This window comes from Spinacia oleracea, chromosome 6 (genome assembly GCF_020520425.1).
Source record: "Spinacia oleracea cultivar Varoflay chromosome 6, BTI_SOV_V1, whole genome shotgun sequence".
NCBI classification, from domain to species: domain Eukaryota; kingdom Viridiplantae; phylum Streptophyta; class Magnoliopsida; order Caryophyllales; family Amaranthaceae; genus Spinacia; species Spinacia oleracea.
Window position 1 is genome coordinate 144327658 of NC_079492.1, and position 12027 is coordinate 144339684.

General features: G+C 35.8%; 1 protein-coding gene across 1 annotated transcript; it reads left to right on the forward strand.

The window, feature by feature from the left end:
• The first annotated feature begins 2422 nt into the window (after positions 1 to 2422).
• On the forward strand, positions 2423 to 11514 carry LOC110786392 (probable inactive ATP-dependent zinc metalloprotease FTSHI 1, chloroplastic). The gene is made up of 15 exons (XM_021990940.2): positions 2423 to 3303; positions 3380 to 3464; positions 4183 to 4617; positions 4718 to 4771; positions 4861 to 4926; positions 6217 to 6312; positions 6388 to 6516; positions 7411 to 7463; positions 7552 to 7747; positions 7942 to 8056; positions 8258 to 8532; positions 9754 to 9837; positions 9935 to 10047; positions 10136 to 10385; positions 11068 to 11514. The coding sequence occupies exons 1-15, from the start codon at positions 2591 to 2593 to the stop codon at positions 11254 to 11256; spliced, it is 2853 nt and encodes a 950-aa protein (XP_021846632.1). The 5' UTR covers positions 2423 to 2590; the 3' UTR covers positions 11257 to 11514.
• Positions 11515 to 12027: the final 513 nt, after the last annotated feature.

Consider the following 12027-nt stretch of genomic DNA (forward strand, 5'->3'; position numbering starts at 1 on the left):
TCACTATAAGCAACCATTTGAGTTACTCTGAGGTGTTTTCTATTTTACTAGATGAAGATTAGATCCTTCATGAGATCCTTCAATTGTCATTTTTTAATAATGTGTTAACTTTCTTTGTTTTCAAATACTCGTAACACTTGTATTTTCCTGTAGTCTTAGGAATGTTTGTAGGTAGTACATGAAAATGAATAATTAATGTATAAATGAGTTTAAATTTGATATTTTAATTGTTTATGTGAGAGACAAGTAATACTCGTAAAATTAGGTCTCGTGCATACAAGGATATTCGTAAAATTTACTCACTCCGCTTTTCTAGATATATCATCTGCGTTTTATATTTTTTTTAAAACAAATGCATCACTTCTACATTTGTTAAATTTCTACCATATTTGATTACGTACTTCTCTCTATTTTATTGATCCCTGCTGAAAATATTTCACCGCTTCTCTCTCTCATGATCCTCACTTAAATAATTAAAAAAACATCATCTCTCGCGTGGTATTCATATCATGGTCACCATTGTTGTTTTTCTTTGACAAAAAAATTATCTATTTTACATCACTTAATAATAATTTTGCATGGTTAATTATGCTCTTAAAAACTTTGTGCCCATGAAAGGGTGCATTAAAAAAAAAAAACAAGACTGAGGGAGTAATTAAAACTTCCTATATGCATGTAAACATAAATTCATAAAATTTAGGGGCATAACTAAGTAGTCAACACACATTTTGCATGTTAAAATAATTCATTAATATCCATAATACTCCTTTTGTCCCATAATTATAGTCCTACTTGACTAAAAATGTGGTTTTAAAAAAATGTAATATAGTACATGAGAGAGTATAATATAATATATTGGTAATTGTTTTGCATGGAAGAGAAAACATAGTACATAGAAAAGTGGAATATAATGCATGTTTTTGTTTTGTTGTGTTTTTAATTAATCTTCATCTGTCTCTAAAAGATTACCCCAAACCACATTTTTCACTTTATTAAGAAAAAAGGTAAAGGAAAATCAAGTGGATTGGTAGTCATGTGTTTTTGCTAATTTAATAGAATACGAGAGGAGACATGTGAGGATCACATATTATAAATGGCATGAGGCGAACTCAAAGGGACAAACTAATAAGATAATTGGGGCAATTTTTAAGGGACGAATGAAGTACATCACAATACATGAAATGTGGAGAATATAATAGCCTAAATAGAAACAAGACTAACCATAAGGCTATATTTTGTTCACTTTATTTTCACTTATTTCCGGAAAAATAAGTTTAGTGAAATTCAGATAAGATAAGTTCAGGAAAAAAAAGGGTTGGCCAAGTACAATATATATAACTAAAATAAGTTTTGATAAGTTCAATTAATTTCCGATAATATAAGTTTAGAAAAATAAGTGAAAATTAGGTGAATAAAATGCACCATAATTATGGGACAAAAGGAGTAGTTTTGCAAAAGGTCTTGTATGCACAAGGTGTACAATAGATTTATTGTATATCGGAATGACTTTACCCATTTTTTAAAATATATTTTTTAATTATTTATTTATAACTTTTAATATGTTTTGATTAACTTTTATATTATGGAAAAAAGTTGATGGATACATATTATAGGGTTAAATGATTAACTTTATACATTAGTGATTTTGAAGGAATATTTTTTATTAAAAAATGAATTTTTTTATCACTAAAAATAGATAACCTTTACATATATGATACATCGGGATAACATGTAAGCATATTGAGTTAACTTTTACTTAACTTTTACTCCGATGTACAACATTTATTATACACCACCTTTAAATAAAAATTTGTACATGCCTTTTGATTTTATGCGAAAATGTCATTTGATTGACCAACTTTATCAATTTTTATCGCAAAAATGTCATTTGATTGACTAACTTATCAATTTTATTACGAAAATGTCATTTGATTGAACAACTTTGTCAATTTTTTTATCACGAAAATGTCATTTAATTATCGATTTTATGGCGAAAATGTCTTTTGATTAACCAACTTTATTGATTACGAAGACGAATTAGCAATTTCTCAACAAATATTTCCCCCTAAAATTTTGAGTAGAGGTGAAGTTATACTACTCCCTCCGTCCCGGAATACTTGACCTGTTTTCCTTATCGGGCCGTCCCTTAATACTTGACCTGTTTCTAAAAATGAAAATATTCTAACAATATTATATAATTTCTCATTCCACCCCTATTAACCCACCTACCCCCTACTCCATACAAAAAATAATTAAAAATTCAACCTCTACTCTTCCCCAACCCCACCTCTTAACCCACTTTCCACTAACTACATTAAAATAATACCCCACTATCAACTACTAACTATTAAATTAAATAACTCAATTCAAGTCCCTTAAACTCTGTGCCGGTCAAACCGGGTCGAGTATTCCGGGACGGAGTGAGTACTACTGGATAAAGAGGCTCTTCCATCTTCGTGTCTTCCACCTGCAGGTCCGCTGCTTACATGGTAGTCTACTCTGGTTGCAGATAGGAAGTACAATTTCCTTCATGCCAATTAATTTGATTTGATGAACTTTTTCCCCAATTCAAGTATTCAACCCTCCAACAATGTGCACAAGAGACTGTGTTTTGCCTGTTAGGGTTTATCAACCATTTCCCATCAAAAATCTCAGTAGTTCAAGCGTCAATTTGATTCGAATTCGCAAACACTCGGACCAATACAATGCTTCTAAAATTTCTAGGGTTGGAATTAAATTCACTCGTCACAGACCCATTTTTTGTTGTAAATCATCGACTGAAGGTGCGGCGAATTCGAGTAATGAAGATTTCGTGACTAGGGTTTTGAAGGAAAACCCTACCCAAGTAGAACCCAGGTTTCGAATTGGGGATGAGGTGTATACTTCGACTGAGAGGGAGATTTTGAGGAACAAAAAATTTCGGTTTGGAGCTTTTGAGGTGTTGAAGAGGCTGATTGTGAAGGATAGGGTGAGAGAAAATGAGGTAATTGAAGAAAATGGGAGTGAGAAATTGGAGAGTGATGTTTATTTGAAGGATATTTTGAGGGAATTTAGAGGGAAACTTTATGTTCCTGAGCAAATGTTTGGGGTGAATTTGTCTGAAGAAGAGGAATTCGACCGGAATTTTGAGGCGTTGCCGAAAATGAGCTATGACGAGTTTATGAAGTTTATGAGAAAGGATAAGGTTAAGCTGTTGACTCTCAGGGAGGAGCAAAGTGGAATGGTGACTGGTGATGGGGTTAGAGATTTTATTTTTGAGCTGAAAGAAATTCCTGGGGATAAGAGCTTGCATCGAACGCAATGGTGAGGTTTTGATTGCTTAAAAAGTTTTGATTGGTTTTGAATGATTTGATGATAATGTAATGCAGTTATTTGGCAGGGCAATGCGGTTGGGTGCTGATCAAGCTCAGGTGATGTTGGCAGAGTACACTGGTCCTCAGTATGAAATAGAGACACGGGCAACGGTAATTTTACTCAAATTACAGGATTCATCAATCCATTATTGCTTAATAAGTTGTGGGGTGGTTGAAATTGCAAAACTATGTTTTGCTTCATGTTTGAAACTTGGAATTCTAAATGGTTATAGGTAAGGTTGTAGGATCTATTGTTGTAATACCATGTTGGATGAGCTCCTAATTCTTGCTATTGAGTGGTAAAATGGCATGGTATCACATGCTGTCAACTTTAGGTAGATACTGATTTCAATTTGTATATTCCATTTACACCTTTTATGGATGGTCTGATTTCTACAGTATCGTTCTAGGTCCTTCAAACATTTCTTTCATGTCCGAATGCTTTGCCATTATGGAATGCATCTTGTACTTCACTGCCTCCATGCTGAAGATTCTATGGACATTTTCTGGAAATCGGAAGAGAAAGGAGGATGTAAAACACTTTAAATGTGTCTACTTTAAAATTTGTTTACTTTTGAGTTTTGAAAGTATTTCACAATCAAGTTCAGTTTTCTTTTCTGCTCTTTTATTTTTCACTTTTGCCAAATAATGCATCATGTTCTACCGTATCTCCTTTCTATAATTCTATTACGAAATATCAAAGGGAGATAAGTGCACAAGGGGGGGAGGGGGGGGGGGGGGGGGGGAGGTGTGCAAGAATTATACTTTTTTGCCTAGAATTTTCTGAAGTAGTCAAAAGTTTGTGCTAATCCCATGCCTTTTGATACAGGCATCGATTGTGAAATTGCCTGAGTATCCTAGTCCTGTTGCATCCTCCATATCAAGCAGGATCATGGTGGAATTTGGAATGGTTTCTGTTGTCTTGGCAGCTGCTGCAGTTGTTGTTGGAAGCTTCCTAGCTTCAGCTGTTTTTGCAGTCACCAGCTTTGTTTTTGTTGCTGCTGTGTACATTGTCTGGCCTGTAGTGAAGCCTTTTCTCAAATTCTTCCTTGGAATCATATTTGGTATCGCGGAGAGAGTTTGGGATAATCTTACTGACGTTTTTAGCGATGGAGGGATTCTTTCTAAGTTATCTGAATTCTATACTTTCGGTGGTGTATCTGCCAGTCTTGAGATACTAAAACCAATCACATTGGTTCTTTTAATTATGGTTCTCCTTGTACGTTTTACTCTTTCAAGAAGACCAAAAAATTTCAGGAAATGGGTATGTTACTACCTTTCTATTATATGCAGGTAGCACTGAGTAAATTAGTTTTATGTAGCTGATATCTGTTGCTAACTTTTATGATGTGTGTTTCGTGTAGGATATATGGCAAGGTATTGATTTTTCACAATCCAAGCCTCAGGCTCGAGTTGATGTAAATATCCTTCAAGTTTCTGCTTATTTAACGTGCTTTTTCGTAATTGAGAGTTGTTCTGCATGATACTCACTAAATATTTTTTGTAGGGTTCAACCGGGGTCACTTTTGCTGATGTGGCTGGCATTGAAGAAGCAGTTGAAGAGCTTCAAGAGGTAAATATTATCAATTATATTATCATGCTTATTATTAGGAGTTCTACTTGCATAACTATGTTAGATTGGGGAAATTAATAATAACGTCCAGTGGACTCTTTTACTACCTAAACTTCTCGTCTCATGTTGAAGAATATGGCTTTGCGTTTGAGAAAATATGTCTTTGATAAATAAAAGATAACTTTGAAAATATGTCTTTGATAAATAAAAGATAACTTTGTTTGATACCTTTGTACTTTATTATGTTTGTTTACAGTCTACTGCTTTCCTTTGGTGGTACTTATTACAGTTTCAGGCTGAAAGGCTGAAAGTTACTGGTTGGTGTCTAAAGTGATTAGGATTAAGGAGTACTTCCTCCGTCCCTAACGGTGTGTTTGGATAACAAAGTAGAAGGGAATGGAAGGGAAGCGAAAGAGGAGGAAGGGGAGGGGAAAGAAAGGGAGGGGAAGGTGAGCTTCATTTCCCCTCCAAATCTCTCCAATTTTGGAGGAATGGTTTATTAAATAAATAGGGAGGGAAAATGGATTCCCCCGACCTTTTTTTTTTTTTCCTAATAAGGGAGCTTGTTCCCCTCTCTCTCTCCATTTTTCCTTACCCAAACATAGTGTAAAAATATTGCCCGATAGAGCAAACTTCACTTTATTAATATTTGGGTGGATGTTATGCACATGGGTTGGTAGGGGCAAACTTAGGTACACCCCAAAAAGGAATATGAGACAATCTTTTAGGGACGGAGGGAGTAATAATTACTGCAGCATCTTGAGTAACTAAGATTAATTGGTTAGCCTTATTGGCCTTACATGACTCTGTAGTATATGTCCATCCAGGTCTTTACACATGTCCCTTTCCTTTGTGAGTTACTGGGAATAAGATGATTGCTGTTGTTTGCTTATAAGTAGGACTTCCTTGGACTGCTTGATGGCACATGAATTTCTGAATCCCTGTACGACTTGTGTTTTCATGAGCTTTGCCATCGCGTATATTTCTCTCATAGGCTCATAGCTCCTTATTCAATCAATTGCAAAAAATCCACACTGTGTTTTTTCTTAGTTAAATTCCCTTTTGGAAATCTAAGATTTTTTCCTAGAAAGCTTATGTGAAAAGGTTAACTGGTACCAACACTGCAACGAGATCGAATGAGTCTTCGAGCTAGCTGATGTCTTACCCTTTCTTTCTCAAAATAGCTTATTTTTTAGCTTTAATTTTTTTTGAAAAATAAAATAAAATACGTTCGTTGTCTTCTAAAGTGTAACTGAATTGGTTACTTTTTATGATGTGTGCTTTCTGTAGTTGGTGAATTACTTGAAGAATCCGGATCTATTTGATAAACTGGGGATAAAGCCTCCACATGGAGTCCTTCTGGAAGGGCCACCTGGTTGCGGAAAGGTAACTTATTGATGTTGTTCTATGGTGTTTTTGTTGGAACATGCAGTGCCTAAATAGTTTTCTTCTGTCTGGCAGACTTTAGTTGCAAAAGCGATAGCTGGTGAAGCTGGCGTTCCATTTTACCAAATGGCTGGATCAGAGTTTGTTGAAGTTCTTGTTGGTGTTGGCTCTGCACGTATCAGGGATTTATTCAAAAGAGCCAAGGTAAAACTGATGTACTTGTTTCCCATCCAAAATAATTGAGCCATATGGAGTACTTGTTTCATACATCATTGCATTGTCTGCTGTTGAATATTATTCAATGTTCTGTACAGAGCTTGTACAGAATGATCCTGGCATTGTGTAATGTATCCATATCAAAACACATCAAACTTATTGTCAGTATTATATACAAGGCCACATGCGGACATCACTTTGTAAATGCTACTGACTTTATACGAGCTTTGTTATTTTTATCCCTTTAGAGATTCTACCGACTTTATATGACCTTTGTTTTTAAAATTAGGAATCCCTTCTGCACAATGTTTCGTGAGAAGTCCCTGGCTTCACAATGTGCCTAATTAGTAGATAATTTGAGAAATTTACTCTGTAATTGTAGAGGTGACTGCCATAACCCTCTGCAGGCAGGAGTCTGTAATACTTCTGGTAACAGTGAGGGGCATAATAGCAGTGCATCAAAGTCTTGCTTGGAGAGAAAGCAAGTCTATTAACACAGTGGATTAGAGTGGGGAGAAAGTATTCTGAATATAATTGAGGGTTTCATTTAGTTTCTTTTGTGTTTGGGATAGATTAAAGCCTCTCAAAAGCATGACTGTCCTTTCAATTTTCTTTAATTTCTCATATCATCAATCAAGTTCATATTCCTCTTCCCTTATTTCTGCTCATCATTCCAATTCATTACAGATTCCTCTTCCCTTATTTCTGCTCATCATTCCAATTCTACCGAGTCACATCTGTTTGATTGTGTGATATTTTCTTTGTGGGTAACTTTGATATATGTCTCTTAAGAGCTGATAAAATGAAAACTGTTACAAATACTGCTCTACAGCATTTTCACTTACAGATCGCTAGTGCCATAATAAACATTTCTTTTCGCAGGTAAATAAGCCATCAGTCATATTCATTGATGAAATTGATGCATTAGCAACACGGTACGTATTTTATTGTCAGTAAAATATTTAAGACTGATAACACGTCTTCTGGGTATTTTGGTCTAATTTTCTTGGATTGTGAATTCAGGCGTCAAGGAATATTCAGTGATTCAAGTGATAATCTATATAATGCAGCCACTCAAGAGAGAGAAACTACTTTGAATCAGCTCTTAATTGAGCTTGATGGTTTCGATACTGGCAAAGGTGTCATCTTTCTAGGTGCTACAAACCGGAGGGATTTGTTAGACCCTGCACTTCTTCGACCAGGTCGTTTTGATAGAAAGGTTTGTAATCTTGTACTAACTTTTTAGTTTTAGTAAGCACATTGTATCATGCTTCCTTACAGCCTTGGCTTTACATCTAATTAGATTACAAATTGTTAACAGTTATTTCCTACTTAATTTGAATGTGCTGAATATTTAGCTTTTCTTTATAAATATGGTGTAATGGATATTCTGATATTTCCCTTCTCGTATAGATAAGGGTTCAACCTCCCAACGCTAAAGGAAGATTGGAAGTCTTGAAAGTTCATGCCCGAAAAGTGAAATTGTCACCGTCTGTTGATTTGTCCACTTACGCAAATGACTTACCTGGTATGGCAATATGTTACATTACCTTATCATATAGCGTAGTACAAAGTTGACATGTGTGTGTGTTTTAACTTTTAAACATGGACTTGTTTTCATACTTATGAGATTATGAGTTTTCTGCAAAATATATTGACCTCTCTATAGATGTGATTATATGGCTTGTGTAATAAAGTCAACATGGATAATATATTTGCGCTTGTTCAGGATGGAGTGGTGCTAAATTGGCTCAGCTGTTGCAAGAGGCTGCTTTAGTAGCTGCTAGGAAAGGGCATGAAGAAGTTATGCAGTCTGACCTTGATGATGCCGTAGATCGACTAACAATTGGGCCTAAACGTGTTGGCATAGAGTTGGGGCACCAAGGACAATGTCGCAGGGCAACAACTGAAGTTGGAACTGCTATAACATCTCATTTGCTTAGAAAGCTTGAGAATGCAACAGTTGAACGTTGTGATCGTGTTTCTATAAATCCACGTGGCCAGGTTACCTTGTTTCCCTGTGTTCTTTATTAAAACTCATTTTTTTTGTCATTTGTACCTACCTGTCAGCCTTCAGTAAGCATTCTCTGAGCGATTTCCTACAATATTGCATAAAGATCCAACAATTCCCTAAATACGTTACTTTTTAAGTTATTTCCCACCATACCGTCCACGTAAGCAAGGGAGAAAGAGAAGTAATTTTTTTTTTCCGGTTCAGCATTGAACCGCTATATGAGATAGCGGTTTCGTTTTAAAGCAAACCGCCATCTCAGATGGCGGTTCAATGTTATAAACCGCTATCTCAGATAGCGGTTTGTATTAAAACAAAACCGCTATCTCAGATGGCGGTTTACTTAATTGTAAATTATTTTTAACATGAATTACAGTTTAAATAGAAATATAATTTAGAAGTAACCTCTTATGACATCAATTGTGTCTGTAGCTTAGTGGATAGAGTGTGTTGTTTCTACGCAGGAGGTCGTGGGTTCGAATCCTACCTGATGTGTTTATTTCTTTTTAACCATTTATTAATATTAATTATAAACATTTCTAAATTTAACTTATCAACATTAGTGTCTGTAGCTTAGCGGATAGAGTGTTTATTTCCTAACCAAAAGGTCGTGGGTTCGACCCCTAGCTGATGCAGTTTTTTTTTTAACCATTTATAAATAGTACTACTTACGTGACACTAAACCGCTATCTCAGATAGCGGTTTACTTAAGTCAACCGCTACCTGAGATAGCGGTTTAGTGTCGCTTCGTTAAAAAAAAAAGAGACCGATTTTAATGCTGACGTGGACGGTATGGTGGGAATTAAGTTAAAAAGTGGCGCATTTTGGGAATTTGACGTTCTTTAAACAATATTGAAGGAAATCGCTCGCATTCTCTATATTGTGAGCATGGCTGTTGAAATCCAGGTGTCATACTTTGGATATGAAAAAGTCTCGTGATAATGACTGCTTCTTATGAATCATAGTTCTCTTTAATTAATTACTTATGAAGAATAAGAGCTTTTGTTTTGTTGCTTAAAAGCAGGAACACAAATGTTTGTATCATGTACATGTGCTTTCCCCAAATACCTATTGGCAAGGCTAAAAATTATGTAGGTCTAAGCGTGTTTATTGACTTTTGGTAGGTTGGTTAGCATGCAGCATTGGTGCTCTAACGCTGCTGTGGTGATTTGATTAATATTACTACGCATAACATGTATTGGGTTGTTTTGCAGACATTATCACAAGTTGTGTTTCATCGTCTTGATGATGAGTCTTACATGTTTGAAAGGCGGCCACAGTTGCTACTTCGATTACAGGTTCAGACATTATGAATTCTCAGCTTTTTTTTCCCCTTTTCAAATCCATTTCTTGTGTTGTTAGATCTTTTTGGTTGACTTGCTTTTACCTGTAAAGGTATTTCTTGGAGGGAGGGCAGCTGAGGAAGTTATATATGGACGTGATACATCAAGGGCGTCTGTTAACTATCTTGCTGATGCAACTTGGCTTGCCCGAAAAATTATAACCATGTCAGTTTATTTCTCCGCTTCACTTTTCTTTTTTATGTCCCCTTTATTATTGTGTTTTGATAGATTAGTTTTCCAATTTTTTTATCAGATGGAATCTGGAGAACCCTATGGTCATACACGGGGAACCACCTCCGTGGAGGAAGGCATCTAAATTTGTGGGACCCAGGCTGGACTTTGAGGGGTCTTTGTATGATGACTATGATCTTACTGAACCCCCAGTTAACTTCAATTTGGATGATGAAATTGCTACGAGAACTGAAGAATTGTTGCAGGAGATGTATAAGAAGACTGTTTCGCTGCTTAGACAGCATCATGCAGCTTTGCTCAAAACTGTGAAGGTATGTGCTGGATCCAATGCCCCTTTATCAGATTGCTCAAAACTAGAAATAGCCAGTAGCACAACCCCCCCTCTTAAAACTCTAAGTCGCCTGTACTAGTTTATTTCTAGTTTCTCCTTTTTCTTTAAACTATCACATATTCACCATGGCAACCTGGTAACCGACATGTTTAAGGCTCCGTTCTATTCGACTTATTTTGAACTTGACTGAACTTATATTACCTGAACTTATCTGAACTGAAAAAACTTATTTTGTCTAAACAAACTTATATGTGGGTAAAAATGTTTCTGAACTTATTTTGTCTGAAATAAGTCAAAATAAGTCGAACAGAACACAGCCGTGTTATGCATAATTAAGTTGGGGTAGTGTCTTGTTGATTTCTTCAACTATTTCATTGGTTGGTTGGTTTTTGTGAAGTTTCATAATACATGTACTGCACTGTTTCCTACTCATAGTATCTTTCCAGTAAAATGACATAACTACCCGAACTTTTTCCCTATTGCTCTCTCTCTCTCTCCTCTAATCACAATATCACTTGGGCAATGTTGTCCATTTTCCACCATTTTTCCAGTCACTTGATTGGTGTGCAAAAAGAAATGGCCCATGTATTGTGAAACAGAGTACGCAATAGCTACTCGGCGATGATACCCACATTTTGAACTCTGTTGTATTTCATTTTCAGGTTCTATTAAACCAAAAGGAGATCAGTGGAGCAGAAATCGACTTTATCATCGACAAATACCCAGCAGAAACACCAGTAAGCCTTTTGTTAGAGGAGGAACATCCCGGAAACCTGCCATTGTTTAACGAGGATCAAGGCTATGAGCTAGCGTATGCATTGACAACTTCACCAAATGGTGAATTGGTGTGATTTTGACATGTCATTGATTAACTTCAGCTATGCTTCTGTTTTAAGCTCTCATATTAAAAAAGAGTTTTGAAGTTGTGTATAGAGATTCTTGGCCAAACGTTTCACCTTTCTTAGGCCGATTTTGAAGTAGCGATAGTCTAGTTGTATTTTAGAAGTTAAACAAGAACTCAATTGTATAAAGGCAATTTGTTAAAGAGGATATTTTATAGCCCAAATTTTGCGAGAAAGGGCCTTTAATAAATATTTTTGTAACCTTAATGTATTTTTTTTTGCGAAAGACAACCAAAGGGAAGTTTCCGGCATTTATCGAGCTTTTTCGGCCATTGACTTACACGAGAGCAGCCTATGTGGCTTCATTTTACCTGTTAACTTGTGAAAACGGACATGTTTAGTGGAAACGAAACAACTCCCGTTAAACACGACACAATATATCAAAATTGAACACTACCAAAATAATCACTTTAACAATGCGTTTTGTTGAAAATGTAGCAAAATAAAGCCACACGTGCTGCTCACGTGCAAGTCAATGGCCGAAAAAGCCCAGCCAATGCGGGAAAATTCCCTTAGATTGTCTTTCGCAAAAAAGACTAATTAATTGCCCACTTTAAAATTATTCTTTCCCGCATTTGAAATAATTAAATGCTCTACAAAATTTTTGAGGAATGCTAAACATCAAGTGGTTTGTGTCCATATGGACGGACATACGTGACCCCATATACAACCATTTTTGGCAACACAAAATATGTCAGTACTAATAAGGCAACTGGTTTG

Coding starts and splice junctions, on each gene's coding strand:
- LOC110786392 (XM_021990940.2), top strand. CDS start 2,591: ATGTGCACAAGAGACTGTGTTTTGCCTGTTAGGGTTTATCAACCATTT. Junction 4,772..4,860: donor AGCCTCAGGCTCGAGTTGAT/GTAAATATCCTT, acceptor TATTTTTTGTAG/GGTTCAACCGGGGTCACTTT. Junction 6,313..6,387: donor GGCCACCTGGTTGCGGAAAG/GTAACTTATTGA, acceptor TCTGTCTGGCAG/ACTTTAGTTGCAAAAGCGAT.